This window comes from Madurella fahalii (assembly GCF_045866475.1).
Source record: "Madurella fahalii IFM 68171 DNA, scaffold_3, whole genome shotgun sequence".
Taxonomy (NCBI): Eukaryota; Fungi; Ascomycota; class Sordariomycetes; order Sordariales; genus Madurella; species Madurella fahalii.
The window spans coordinates 2,933,526-2,947,991 of record NW_027263973.1 but is presented as its reverse complement, the minus strand read 5'-3'; the positions used below and the strand labels follow the sequence as shown (position 1 = coordinate 2,947,991).

Genomic DNA, 14,466 nt, shown 5'->3' with positions numbered 1-14,466 from the left:
TTGTTCTATATGCGGTGCGCAAGTTTCACCACCATAGGCTAATTTGAACCTAAGTCACTTACTAGTCCTGTGTCATGTACCAGGCACATCCTCGGGTTACGTCCGGTTGCTTTCAACAATTAAAACTTTCGGAGCTTCGCAAGAGTTGTCGTGCAATGTTACCCAAAGTCGTGGCTCAGAATCTTCGAAGTGGAGCGAAAAATCACAGAAAATGGTTCGAGAGTCTTTAGTTTTAACGGAAACGTGCCAGTTGTCCGCGGCTACACCCATGCAACAAAGTGGCGATACAGGACCCGGATATTCGCCATAGCAGGACACGAATGGCGATGTTGACGCGCAGGTGCGTTTCATTACGACGGAGGGTAATTAGAGAGTGTTTAGTACGGTGTCAAGTTGCCACGGTTCAGGTGCTGTATGGTCCAAGGTAATTAAATGGGAATATTCATGACGCTAAGGGGACTAAAGTACTAGTTCGACTAGTGACAAGAAATTCCGACGGTGAACAAGATATGCGCGGGGGTGGCCGTTAGGTTAGCAAAACGTCATCTAGCGGGCCTAGCCCCCTAATCAAACCCAAATTCAAAACCAACAAGCAGCGCAACACCAACCGCTCGAAGACGGACCAGCCAGAAGAAGAGGAAGAAGAAGAAGAAAAACGGGCCCTTACCCTCGAAGAAAAATTAGAGGATAATAAGTTAAAACAAAAAGAAAAAAAAAAAAAAAATGCCCGGCTCCTCCCTCTGGCTCCTCCCCCCGCAATCCCACCCCCTCCACACGGCGCTGAGCACGCTCATCAGCCGCACCCTGCCGGCCCGCTTCCCGCGCGAGGCGGCGTCGTCGGCGAGCGTGAGCCCGCACTTCTTCGCGCCGCACGTAACGCTCACGTCCGAGGTGGCGCCCTCCCGCTACGGAGCTGACCCGCAGGCGTGGCTGGACGGTATGGTCGGCCGCTGGCGGGCCGCTGGCGCTGGCGGCTGCGGTAGCGGTAGCGGTAGCGGGGGTGGTGGTGGGGGCGGGGACGATGGCGGTAGCGATAGCCCCGCGGTCAAGGTGCGGTTCGAGCGGGTGGCTACGCAGGATGTGTTCTTCAGGCGGTGCTTTATCGGGGTCGGGTTTGAAGGCGTGAAGGGCCTGGCTGGGTGTGCTAGGGAGTGGGGGGTTTCTGGTGTTGCCGATGAGGAAGGGGAAAGGAGGGGAGAGGGGAGGTTTGGGGAGGAGACAGAGAGGTGGCTGGACTGGTGGAGAAGGGAGTATGGGCCGCATGTTAGTCTGATGTAGTGAGTTTTTCTTTTCTTTTCTTTCTTTTTTTTTCCTCTTTCCGTCTTGATGTCTGTTTCAACGGTTTGCAACTTGCAGGGGGCCGTCTGTGGCACGGCGACGAAGCTGACCGCATCTGAATAGCGGGAGCGTACCGATCACGGATGAGGTGCTGAAAGAGGTGACAAGGGTGGTGCGGGAGGGCGGGGTTAAGTTACCGAAGGATGGCCCGGATGGCGCGGAGGAGGGCGGCGGCTGGGATGGTTGGGACGGGGGAGTGGTCTGGCTTGTGCCTACCGATAAACCTATTGCTGAGTGGAAGCCGATTGCGACGAGAGAGCTGTAGGCGGCAGTCACGATAAAGTAGGGAAACATTTTCATTTGCAGTTAGACGGCGGTATTTCCATCTATGACTTGGCCGGGGCCAACCGCATGTACTCTAGCTTCTGCGCCAGTTCCGCCTCAGTCCCCCGCCACGTCCTCCCCTTGAGATGTCTCATGCAGAGTCGCTTGCCCTCATCAGGGTAATACAGCCAACAGGCCCATTTCCGCCACTCCCCTTCCTTCATCTGTGCCCTGGCGCGGTGACCGATGGTGTCTTCGATGAAAGCGCCCCGGGGTAGCGCCATGCGACTGGGGAAGACGCGCGCGAGGTAGTGCTCCGTCGCCGCAATATGTGGCTTATCGTGCCAGAAGAAGAGAGGGGTGAGGGGAATCTTGGCGCTGGTTCCGTCGGCGGACCTGACGGTGAAGTTCTGCTTGTGGAGGTGCGTCAGAGCGCGGAGCGCAGGGAATTGCATGACGTGGTCCGATTTCGCGTACTGAATCATGCGGACCGAAGGGAAGCAGACGTATTTTATGGGCACTTTGGCGGCATTCAGATCCCCGAAGTCCACCCCGGTGGCGGGTTCCGACTGCTGCTGCTGCATGACCTGGAGGAGCGGACGGAGAGGGATCTCTGAGACGAGGGACCAATCGTGCTGCTGAATCCAGACATAGGGGGTCTCGGCCAGCCTCAGGGCGGAGCGCACGGCAAGGCCAAAACCCAGGCGCTGCGAGGGCTCGATGAAGATGATGCGCTCATCACGGGTCTTGGTGATTGTTAGCGGCACCGTGTTCGTCTGTTGTGCGTAGGCGGTGGAGCCAAACTCGGCTTCGCCGTACGCCACCACAAGATCCTCTTCTTGATGTGCGGTTCCATCTGGGGCATATTCCTGGAGGATGAGTCGCTTCGCGTTCTGCTTGTACTCGGCGAATTTGGTGGCGCCTTCTACAGTTACGTGGCCCTTCTTGAGGCGAGCTGTCGAGCTGATGTGGTCGTACGTGTCGAGCACGAGGATGACCCTGCACCCTGTTAATTCCGGGCAGTGCTCGCGGAATGAAAGGAGAACCAGGGACAGCAATTCTGTCGAAGGTGCCGAGGGCGTCGGCGACGTAGTGATGATGAGGGTCAGGAGGTCCGCGTCGATCGCTGCCGGAACCGGACCTGGGGCCTCGTCCGAGGCCATGTCGCCCGCAGCGAGCGGAAACCCCGCGCAAGCAGCCCGGGCATCCAGGATCAGTCGTCAATTCGGCGACCGTGAAGCGGCAGCCATGGGACTTGGTCGTGGGTTGATTCGTTTAAGATGTACAAAAAAAGAAAACGGTGGACATCTGTAAGGTATTTTTAGGCCGCAGATCCGATTCCCATCCTGGCCCGCACAGTGCGGTTCCCAAGATCGGACGGTTCCCTAGATTGGACGCTCCGTGCTCGGGAGGAAGCGGTCGCAACAAGCCGATACTCGGGTTTGGAGACACTGCTCAAATCTCCCTAGCTACAGTACTGCGAGCCATCTCACTTGGAAGCACTCCAGGGACTCCTGACATTCCTAACATTGCTTCCTTAATGATATCCCTAGACAACAAGTTGCATAGTAAGTACGTAACCTGAGCTATACAGAGAGCGACGAATATAGGGTCTTAAAACAAGTACAACCTTATGCCAAAGTTACCTCTGTGCCTTGCTGTGCGTGTTCTCTTCAATATCAATCAAGCAGATTATACAGAGCACCTTCAGAGCACCTTTACAGTAGTTAGTGCTAATTATTAACCATTAAGCAATCCGGTCCGGAATACCCGCATCCTGCATGCTGCTTCATGGCATCGCCGCATCGAGGGGCACCAACAGCACCAACAAGCCAACACTAGAACCTCTCATTGATGTGTGATACGGAATAATTTGTTCCATCATCCCACATGCACACCGGGCAACCCTGCTGCCCGGAGTGGATCCAGTTGCCTTGTATCAGACGGACGTATATAAACTACGGTATTTTCACCTCGGCCAGCATTGAAGACATTGGTTATCCCCGTTCTTGTCAGTTCTTGCTGTCGCTGCTGCTGCGCTCACCTCCTTCACCATTTGTGGCCCAGGGAATAACCCCACCGCTGGTTTCTCGGCATCAAACTTTTTTTGCTTCAATGGGTTCCTCCACGTCAGCCCCTAGCTCAGCGAACATTTGGAAAGAAGCTGAACATCTCGAGACCCCATCCGAGTGTCAGCTTGGCGAGTACACCGGCGGATTGCTCTTAGACGAGTGGTACAACCTCCGGGTGCACTTTGGTGTTGATGCACGCGACTTTGTCAATGACTTTCCTACCAGGGGTGGGGTGTACATGCTTTCTTGCTCTGCGACGGAACTCGATTTTCTCGGCCTGGACCGTTTCGAAACCGCGCTACCATCGTCTGTCCCGGCTGAGGAAGAGGTAATTTGCGCCAAGATGCGGTTGCTCGGTGCTGGATGGTGGCCAAGTTTGGATGCATACGCCAACACATGCCGCAGGGTGGAGGACTTGATAAGCGGCAGATTTTCTCGACTGGAAAAGGTGCGCCTCATTGGAGTTGCGTCTCAGGGGAGGTTGTGGCCCCTGGAGACGGACTCGAGTGACTGTTACAACAGGCAACTGGGAAGGATAAACAACGCCAGGGATATGGAGGAGAAGTGCAGGCAGATTGAGAAGTTTGGAGGCACCTTTTATGTTGATCCGAGCGAGTGTCCTCTTCACAACTTCAAATTTCCAGTTCCCGAGAGGGCCGCCATACACGTCCTGTTTGCTAACCATGATGCCACTGCCCAGAAGGTCGCGCGCAGTCTCATGGCACATCTTGGATTTTCCCCAAGATACGACGGTTGGGGACGGCAAGGAGGCGCTCGACTACCTTCTGGCAGCTGCCGAGGACGAACTGCAAAGGAAGCCTGACATCATCTCCATGTGCCCGGAACTGCCTGTGATCGACGGCTTCGAGTGCAGCCGCATTCTGAGATGCAAGTTCCCGTACAGCAACTATTATTGTAGAACGCCAATCGTCGGCATGCCGTACCGCCCGATTGTAGATGATAAGGAACGGAGGCGTACGACAGGCATGAGTGGCATTCTTCCCCGTCCAATTCAGGAAAGGAATTTGGAGCAAATCTGGTCAAATGGGCTCTCAAAGGTCGAACTAGAATCATTATTTTCTGAGTCAAATGTCAGGGATGCCGGCCGAGATGCAAGCAATGACGGAGACGGAATCGTTCAGCGACTGCTCAAAATAGAGGCTAGTACTCTAGGACAAAATGGATGATCTGCAAGTCAGGGTCGAGTCTTTTCCGATCGGTGGGATGAGTGGTGGTCCCTGTTACTGGAGGCTCTGAGCATGAATAAGTCCTGGACGTGAGGTACCGCTCTTAACAGTCTAGGGGCTGGAACTCGCTTGGGACCCCATTTTCAACTTGCACCGTAAGTGAGGTAGGCCGTCTCGGTCATTGCTCCTTAACAGGACGCACAATTTCACACTTCTTTCTAAACTTTGGTAGTTGCGGGTTCAATTGAAGAGCTTTTCTTCCGTGCAAGGCAGTCTCCTCTGATCAGAGGGAGCTCTATCGACACATGCTGTTTTGAATTTATCTGGGCTGCAGGGACCTGATTTGTTGAGGCGTCGCCTGACCTTGTCCTCTCTACCTTGTCTGACTGGCACTTGGCCGTCTTACGCCTTCCCATTTGTTCTGATGGGCATGTAGGTACAAGTGTGTGTTTCTGCCCCTTTGAAATATTCACCGGAAGATCAGTGTCTTCCAGCCCGTCTAATAATATAGGTGCTGTTATAGTAATTAACATCAATTAATGAATTTAGTTTGAGATTTTCCTACTATCTAAAGTTCAATGTGTAACATAAAACCCTTCCTTCCAACCGACATTTCTAGAGGTCAAGCGATAACTCAGACATGTATATATCCTTAGAAAAGCTTCCAAGAATTACAACTCAGTTAAATAGCTCATATAGTATTAAGCCTTTGGGTAGAGCAGTTGATGTTTGAAATGTTGAGGTTACGTATATATTTTTGGTTATGGGACACTGTGACATCGGAGGCCAAAATGTTCGCAATTTTTTTACAAGCTTCATTCTGAAGGCATTGTCCGGGCCTACACTCTAGAATGTACGAACTACAACGACTCTTCCGCTGTCCCGCTGGAGGAATAAGGGCTGTACATCAGAGACTCGATTAGAACGTTGTCTCGCCCTCAACCAGCTTCTGATCCATCTCCCTTCTACTCGCCCTCCATTGCCGAAACTCCCCCCACGCGGCGGCCAACATCCAGAGCGACCACATAGCTGCTGCCACTGCGACGTAGGCTGTCTTGAGCGTTGTGGGCGCGCGAGCCATCCACAGACCGAAAGCCCCATTGACAATCCCGAGCGTGATGAACACGCGGCCATTGAACAGATGCAGGTATGACCAGATCTGCCGTCGACCCAATTTCTTGAACTTGACATGGTGGATGATCCCGAGGACGGGCTGCAAGAGCAGGCACGCCAAGACGACAAGACCGATGATCGGGTGGTAGTTGATGTTTGGGTTCGACATCTGCTCCTCGATCCTGTTAGCCACTCCGTTGCTGCCATGCCTTCTAAGTCCTCATGATGCTCACTATATTGCCATCGCCGAACGGAATCTGGACCTCGCGCACAAGGCGGACACCTAGGACGACGGCGGCGATGAAGACGCAGATGGATACGAGCTGCGCCAGAGCATGAGCCCAGAGCGCCAGGCGACCGGGAACCACACGGACGAGAATGGACCCGCCCGGGAAGAGGACAACCATCGCTAGAGCGCCAAGGATGCCGTGAATCGCCCGCACCCGCTCCGCCGAGCTGATATCAAACCCTGGTCTGCCTCGGAAATCGTTGAATCCGGAACCGCCGCCAAAGGGAGATCCGCTTCCGCCATAGCCCCTAAACTGCTGTGCGTGTACAGTTACCGCCAAGGCTGATTAGATCGTTAGTAGCTAGCTGGCAGGCGAGTCTCGAGGGGACATTATCATTCAAGATGAACTTACCCAGAACGGCCACGAACGCTCGACTCGCATCCATTGCGTCTGACCAATTACTGTTCTTTTACCATTCCTAGGTGGAGGAATGGGAAGAATAGAAAAGCAATGTAATCGGGAGTGAACCGTACTATTCTAAAAGCGCAGCCTCAGTTTTATTGCCCGAGACGAAGAGCCATCTCATGCATGCGTCGGCGCCGACGCAGTCGCTTGGCTTCGGACTAGCGATGGGGGAACCGTCGCCGGGTGAGATTGCTCCACTAAACATGACAGCCACGCGTGGCCACTGGCCAAACGCTAGATCGGCAGAGGAATGTACAATACGGCATTGGTGCGTAGGCCGGTCCCACTAGGTGCTCTAGCACGCCCGCTGACGTGGTCGGAATTGTCGGTACCGACTTATGCTTCTCGTCCGGTCCAATGTCCCATTCGTGTTACGTATATTGTATGCAGGGGTTGATTGGACTCCTCGCCCGACCACGTATGGCGTACGCATATCTATAATACTTGAGTGAGCAACCTGGTAGAAAGCCCAACTGAGAGGTTAGGAGGCACTTGTGTGGTAGTCAGCTTTCGCCTTAGGACTTATATCTGTGGTTTGGTCTGCCTTAAAATAGCAAGACAGCTATATAATGAATACTAGAGAAAGTTTGCTGGTAGCACCTGTTCGATTAAAGGTATTGCTTGTTGTTATTTCTACAAACTCCCGTAAGGAATTTACATAGTTCCGCCGGGGCGTTGACCTAGATCTCAGTAATTACAGGGCACTTCGTTGTGGGACATACGGAGATTTGATATACTGACAACCGGTTAGATGAGATGAATCTGGGGATCCACGATTGCCATTTTCGTTTGATTATGAGCTGCGGTAAGCTGCGACTGATTTGGCGGGAATTCTTCCTAAGCTTGGGTGGAACGCGCAGCCACCGCACAGCCCCTGCAGCCCTGTTTCTATCCCCCCGAGTACAGTTACCTTCTGATAAAACACGGATGCCTGTAAAGGGGGTTGTTCTGGGAACACGTTGAGGGAGATGGACTACGATATCTCAGTACCGAAAAGGGTTCGATCAGTGGGCGATAGCTTCACGAACAGCCTCCTATTGTCATTGACTACACAGAGACTGATCCTTGCGGATCAGAAGTGCCCCGCATAAGAGAGTTCCCTCACGGGGTTCTTATCTATCCTGTATCGTGATATCATCCAGCATCATTCGGTGGGTCCTCCTGACTTTCGTCCGGAGACTCTCGTTACAAATTATCCTCCCCTCTGTAGAACCTGTCCTCAGGTTCCTTACCACTGAGGATCGTCTGAACTTAGGGGGTAAGACTTGGGATAATATCGGGTGGATATCAGGTATACGTCGAGTGCTATTCGTAGCCGTATAAATGGATAAGTGTTGAACCGGTGGACCTTATAGTCTATCCGCTCTAACGAGCGGTATAGTAGGAAAGGAGAAACGATGGTTTGGGGTAAGGAGTAAGTCGTCTTATAGTCGGGAGGTTTTTAGGAAAAGTTCGGCCGGTTGTCGGGCCGTAGTAGGGTTCGCGGCTCTAAGGTCCCACTTTCCCGGTTCGGGCCTGAGATCCGAATTACAGCCGAATCGTCTGGATTTCCATCTGAACTTACATATTGTCCTTGCAACTTCAAAACGTATAAAGATTATACAACTGCTTAATCGTAAGGCTTATATACAGTTGCAAATTTGCAGACGTATATTAGCCGTTTCTCCTCGGGTATAAATACCCCTCTCCTCTCCTACCTTCTCTAAAACTTTTCTTTCTTTAGACCCTCTTCTATATATTTCGCTTCGCTCGCTTTTTGCCCGGCTCTCGTATATGGTCTACTACCTACTCCGTCCTCCCCTCCCTCTCTTTCTCTCTCTCTCAATCTCTCTCTTTTCGGTATCGCTTTGGTCACCTTTCCGTCGCGATAGACGCTTTCGCCGCCTCCGCCGCCGAAGTCATACCGTATATAAAATATATTCGCTCGGCGCTTAAAAATACCAACCCTCGCTCCGGCAAGGTCCTTACAATTGACTGTTCTTTCGAATAGTCGACTTCCTTACATTGCTCTTATTACAATATAAAGAAAGAGTTATATATACCGGTAAGTTATATGTATTTTCGGTAGATTAGCAGGGGATTTACTAACGATTATAGGCTATTGCTGGAATAGTTAGCGACTCCATTGACCTTATAATCCTTATCGACGCGGCTCGTACTATCGTCGATTATTATATAGAGGACGCCGAAGGCGAGCTCGATAAGGAGGGTAATTGCCTTCAAGTTTCTATACTGTCCCGCCGCAGCTGCAAGAAGATCGCCGCTGCCGCCAAAGATCTAGTCGGAGCTTTCAACGTCGCCGAGACCGCTTATCGCTACCAATTCGGCATTTCCGGTACCACTAAGCCGTCTTCTATAAGTACATTTATTTCGCTTGTCTTCGTATATAAATTGCTAATATCTCGACAGCAAGCTTATATAGTATATTGCTCTATAGTCACACTGTATAGCTAACTCTACCTATAGCAGTTGTCCTGCCTTAGCCGGAACTACAGCCATAATATCGAAGTTAGTCTCAGTTACTATATTCCTACTAAGTTATCGCTAACTTTTCGTAGTACGAGTCTAAGGTACGTGCCTAGGAGGTACAGTCTGTTACTCGTCTATCGTTTAGCGATATTAGTTTCGTAGGTTGGTTAGACGCTAAATGCTATTTCCTCAAGAAGGTTAAAGAGGAGATCGCCGCCAATATAGAGGATATAGAGGCCTAGTAGGTTTAGATAGAGGTAGCTCCTAACTTGGAGCTAGTACCGACCTTAATTTTCTGAGGTTTATATTGTTTTTAAGGGGTTTTTCTATAGTATTTCAATTAGGGTTAGCGTCTGGTATACCCCGGGATATAGCTTTATATAGGTAGATATTAATTAGTATCTTGTTGCCTACACTTTCGCTGGTTTTTATATATTTTTCGAAATTATAACATCAACTTAGGTATATTCGCTATATCTTCCTTTAATACCTATTGATTATACTCCGAAGGCTAGCCTACCTATTTGACTAAAAAGAAGGTTTTACCCTAGAATTTTCTTTCGTCTCAAATCTCTTTAACTTCCTATTCTCCGTCGTCTTTAAGGTCTGGTATCAGTATTATAGACAAATTATCTCCTTTTCGGCTATACCACAGTTCCAATATTAATATAGGAAATATATTATATAAATGATCGTATTTATCTGGGAGTACTAGATAATAAGCTAATGATCTAACTCGGTTAAAAATATAAAATAGACTAATAAACTTAGATACTAATTTCCTCGGTAACTTAAATCTTGTATTCCGGATTAACAATAATACTAAACTTCTATTTTTAAATTCCTTTTTTATATACTTCTCGTTGTAATATCGTTTCTAGACTGCTATAGCTTCAGCCCAATTTTGTTCTAACTGTTTTCTCAGCTTAATAAGTTTTTTAATTCTTTTAATTGTACTAGATATCCTCCTCTTTTGTATATCGCCCTCGATATAACGGGAAATCGGAGATTAATAACCTATTAGTACTTTAAAGGGACTTATCTTGATTATAGAATTAACAGTACTATTAATAATAAATTCTATTTTTAGGAGGAGATTTGCCTAGGTAATTTGGTTTTAGTATACGAAGTAATAGAGATATTAAATAAGTATTTAATTTACTTGCTCCGTTTACCTGTCGGTTTACAGGTAAAAAGTAGTCGAAAGCTATTTATATACCTTTTATAGGTAATACAAATCGCTTTAAAACTATAATGTGAAAACAGAACTTCGATTACTAATGTAACTATTAATAGGGCTATACTTAAGTTCAATCTCTTTATAAACAAGCTCTGCTAATTCTTAGTTAGTAATAGTAGTAGATACTAGAAAGAATCGGTTTATCTTTGTATACCGATTGATAACTACTAGAATTACGTCCTTCTCGGAGCTATCGGGACTCTTTACTATAGGAAAACCTATAATAAAGTCTATAGTAATTTCGCTCTAAGGTCGTATAGGAATTGGTAACGATTCGAGCGATCTATATAGCTTATACTATTTTATCTTATTGACTTAGTAGGTATAGCAGATTCTGTAGTAGTCTTTAATATCTTTAGTTATACTATACTAGAAGTATTTTCTTTATAATAGTTCGAAAGTCTTTTTGATACTAAAATGACCTACTAACAGATCGTTATAAAAAAGCTAGAGTAATTCCTATTTAACAGCTTGCTCTACTAGGACGAACAATCGTCTTTAATACAGTAGTTCTTACTCGTATCTAAGTACCTATTCGGGTAAAACTCTTTAGTTTCGGGCTGGACTTACTAGCCTTTCCTTGATTTTCAGAGTTACCGGATCTATAGCTTATAGCTCCAGGATCAATTCTTTTATAGACTTCGACGGGTCTTGCTACGAGTGTCTCGCTACTCGCTAGCGGAGACCACAGGGAGGTCAGGCTTGACTGCCCTGTGGCGGACACTTCATGAACCCTAGTATGAGCATCAAAAGTGTGGTTAAGTCTGTCTATTTCTAACTAAGTGCAGAATGACCGCGAAGTGGTTATTCTGTGTAACGGGGCAGTCTAGTCACGTGCTACCGTGCCAAGTACGTCTGACTCGTAATAATCTACCCCCCCTGCAGAAAGAGATTATGGCGTCCTCGTTAGTGCTAACTACGTGAATGAAGATTCAGCGTAGGGAAAGGATAGGATCGTTGAGAGTGACTATCATACTGCAGCGATTGGCTACCTGACGGCCGACCAGACCTCTTATAATATATCTATAATAGCGATATCTCCTTAGAAGCTGAAATCCAACTCCTTACCCTTGCCTTTGCCCCTTGTCGGTGTCTCAATTGACATATTCGCCGCCTTGGTCGACGGCATCTTCGGTTGCGGGCACCTTGGCAGATCTACGGTCAGGGTCGACTCGTTCGATGGTCCTATAACAGTCGTATTAAGATACACTTGCTTCGTCGGCGTCTCAATCGGGGTAGTCAGATCGACCTCTGTCTGGAACCGGGTGCGCTTAGTCGAGCTGCATATGTTTCTGCCCGAGAATAGCTTCGTTGTGGTTTGCGGTGCCGGGGTACTTGGGTTAATGAGTATGACGGCCTTTAGCTCGTCTATGCGCTTCCGGGCTTTACCTGTAGCTGTCTTGTAAGCGGCGATCTTACTGTGTAGCTTGGTAATCTTGTTGCGAGCTTTGTACATTTTACTTATTTCGGCGCTGAGCTCTACTATGTTCTCCTTGACGGCCTTATCAATGGCCTCGTTTATATACTCCTTGACTAGCACTGCGATACTTACGTTTATAGTCTTAGTGACCTCGAGCTCGATTGACTTAGTTAGTTCTTTCGCCTTACTTGCTATGTTTGCCTCTAGCTGCTTAAACTTTTCTCCTACCTTCGTATACAGGTCCTTCAGATGGTCGACTGTAGTAAGGTTAGCTTTATCGAGCTCGGCTGCTAGCTGGTTCTTTACCTCCGCAGCAACGTCGATGTCTTATACTCGTCCTTCGAGTACCTCGATATATACCTTACTCGGTCCTAGGCTATAGGTAACGGTTTCCTTATAGGGAACGACCTAGAATCGGTCGGCGAAACCTATAATGCTGACGAGTCTACCGATAACGCTGTTCAATACTCTATTCGGATTATACTAACGGACGGCGAGCAGTTCCTCCTATATCGGAGTTGGTACGTCGATTATACCCTTGTTCTTGGTGAAACTGGTAAATACTTTGAGGCATTTATATTTTAGAGCCTGGACTTAGTTGTTTGCTGAGAAAGACTACTACTTGCCCCCCGGCTGCTTATCGAAAAACTTGTTGATAATGACCTTTATACAGTCGAGTAGTAGGGGGTTTTCGCGGTATTCGGCTTCTATGTAGGCGAGTACCACCTCGTAAGGGGCGATAGGCATATTCTTATGTTTACTGCTTTTGGCCTTTCTGCCCAAATCATCGAATGCTTTAAGGATCTTAGTATAACGGTCGCTTTTCTTAACAACCGCCTTTCCTTTACCTTTGTTATTGGCGCTAATAACCTCTAGGTCGTCATCGTTTAGGTCCAGTATATCCTCGTCCTCCAATACCTTACTCTCCTCGCTTCCTTCGCCCTCTTACAGGTCGACCTATACTGATGTCGATACTTGGCCTTTAGCAAGTTGAGCCTGGCTAGTAGTTAGCTGGGCTCGACTATATACTTCTATGCCGTCGCCTAGCTTGGCTGTCCCTAGAGCTGCGAGGTAGCGGGCCGTCCTCTTAACGTATTCTACGACCTCGGGCTACCGGGGCTCGAGCTCGTTAATCTCGTCCTACAGCGTACAGTATCTATTTCCGTCGTAGTCGTACAGGAAGAAATGGATATACGTTCTGTCCTATCCGACGTTCAAGTCGACACCTATATCGATTAGCCGCTCTACGAAGTGCGCGGCGTATACCGTGAGTTGAAGTAGTGTATTTTCCTCTATTAGTACACTACGTGTCTCCGGGAGCCTGATAGCATCGGAGTACTCGCGACGGTTGAGGGGCTGGAGCTCTTTATCGATATGCCTTTCCGCTGTATAGACGAACTCGACCTCGTTATCGTTATTGCAGTATACTATATCCTTCTACTACCTGCTCTTACCGCTATATGGGTTAAAGACCCGGTGGAACTCGGAGGTGTATAATCCTGGCGTAATATAGTCCTTACTGTATATAGCCTCCTTCAGGTCGATATGTATATTTATTCCGGTAATAGTTGAGTAAAGGAAACCCTTTATTTTGCTGTCGATGTCTACGGCTATGCTGAACTTGACGTCTATATAGGGAACGATATATAAGCCGTCGGGACGGGCGGCCTAGAAAGCGTAGTATTCGTCGGTTATGACGACCGGTTCCTTCGCTCTAGACGGCTGTAGAAATATAGCTATGCGAAAGTGCTCTAGGGCCTCGCTGACGTTGATGTAGCTGCGGACGGCTCTGATGTCGCCGGTGTAGAGTATAACTCGAATCGGCGACGAGCTGTATTTGAAGGGGTGCTGGGAGAACTGCTCTCCTAGCCCGATATCCAATCTGCCGAAGATGTTGTAATCGACGTCCTTCTAGCGCCACTCTACGAGTCCTGACTTCCAATGCTCCTCTATCTTGTTAGGCTATACTTCGGTCTTATCTAGGAAGTCGTAGCAATTGGCATCTCGCTTAACGGCCTTGACCGCCCTAGGGCTGTCGCCCGTATAGGGAATCCAGTCCTCTGCCGCTACGGCGTTATTGTCCTCTATAAAGTTATTGATTGGCTCTTGACGGGGCTGAGCGAACTCGTTCTCGCTGTCTATAGCGATATCGCAGTCGACGTCGTCGGTGCACGCTCGCGATCTAGATGGGGCTACCATTATATGCACTTCTTTTATTGGTCGTGTATACGTTAACCCGGAAATAGTTGGCTTGGTTGACTGTATTGTATGCCTCTTTTAGGATATATGGGTTTAGGTCGATCTGGGATAGTGTTGGCTGTGCACGGGGTTATAAAAGTAAATAAAGAAATTGCTGTGTTCAGCTCTTATGCGGCCGTCCTAGGCGGTATAAAAGAAAAGGTGGTAGTAAGAAAGATAGGATAAAACGAAAGAAAGTATAAATAACTGTGACTTGGTTAAAGGAAATAAAGAGAGGGTTGCCCTGTTGAAGGGTTTGTTTGTAGTATTGAAGTTTCTCTGTATTTGCCTTTTTAGAGTTTGTGGTGTATAGGTAGGATTACCTCGACGTTCTGTTGAGGAATCTCGTCTACTAGCCTATACTCCTCCGGGGTTTTGTTCTTCTTACGGTATTCCAGTCCCCAGTCAACTGGGTACTTCTTATTGTAAG

At 48.5% G+C, this 14,466-nt stretch overlaps 5 protein-coding genes across 5 annotated transcripts; 2 read left to right on the top strand and 3 right to left on the bottom strand.

Annotated features, from left to right (window-relative positions):
- Positions 1-723: 723 nt before the first annotated feature.
- On the top strand, positions 724-1,603 carry MFIFM68171_06334 (uncharacterized protein; the record flags this gene model as incomplete). The annotated part of the gene is made up of 2 exons (XM_071061754.1): positions 724-1,277; positions 1,402-1,603. 2 exons carry the CDS (start codon positions 724-726, stop codon positions 1,601-1,603), a joined length of 756 nt encoding a protein of 251 aa, XP_070917855.1.
- A 61-nt stretch (positions 1,604-1,664) lies between these two features.
- On the bottom strand, positions 1,665-2,765 carry MFIFM68171_06333 (uncharacterized protein; the record flags this gene model as incomplete). Its single annotated transcript, XM_071061753.1, has 1 exon — positions 1,665-2,765. The coding sequence occupies one exon, from the start codon at positions 2,763-2,765 to the stop codon at positions 1,665-1,667; it is 1,101 nt and encodes a 366-aa protein (XP_070917854.1).
- A 1,592-nt stretch (positions 2,766-4,357) lies between these two features.
- MFIFM68171_06332 (uncharacterized protein) lies at positions 4,358-4,861 on the top strand (the record flags this gene model as incomplete). Its single annotated transcript, XM_071061752.1, has 1 exon — positions 4,358-4,861. The coding sequence occupies one exon, from the start codon at positions 4,358-4,360 to the stop codon at positions 4,859-4,861; it is 504 nt and encodes a 167-aa protein (XP_070917853.1).
- A 919-nt stretch (positions 4,862-5,780) lies between these two features.
- On the bottom strand, positions 5,781-6,649 carry MFIFM68171_06331 (uncharacterized protein; the record flags this gene model as incomplete). Its single annotated transcript, XM_071061751.1, has 3 exons — positions 5,781-6,143; positions 6,208-6,545; positions 6,616-6,649. 3 exons carry the CDS (start codon positions 6,647-6,649, stop codon positions 5,781-5,783), a joined length of 735 nt encoding a protein of 244 aa, XP_070917852.1.
- A 6,817-nt stretch (positions 6,650-13,466) lies between these two features.
- On the bottom strand, positions 13,467-13,997 carry MFIFM68171_06330 (uncharacterized protein; the record flags this gene model as incomplete). Its single annotated transcript, XM_071061750.1, has 2 exons — positions 13,467-13,709; positions 13,767-13,997. 2 exons carry the CDS (start codon positions 13,995-13,997, stop codon positions 13,467-13,469), a joined length of 474 nt encoding a protein of 157 aa, XP_070917851.1.
- Positions 13,998-14,466: the final 469 nt, after the last annotated feature.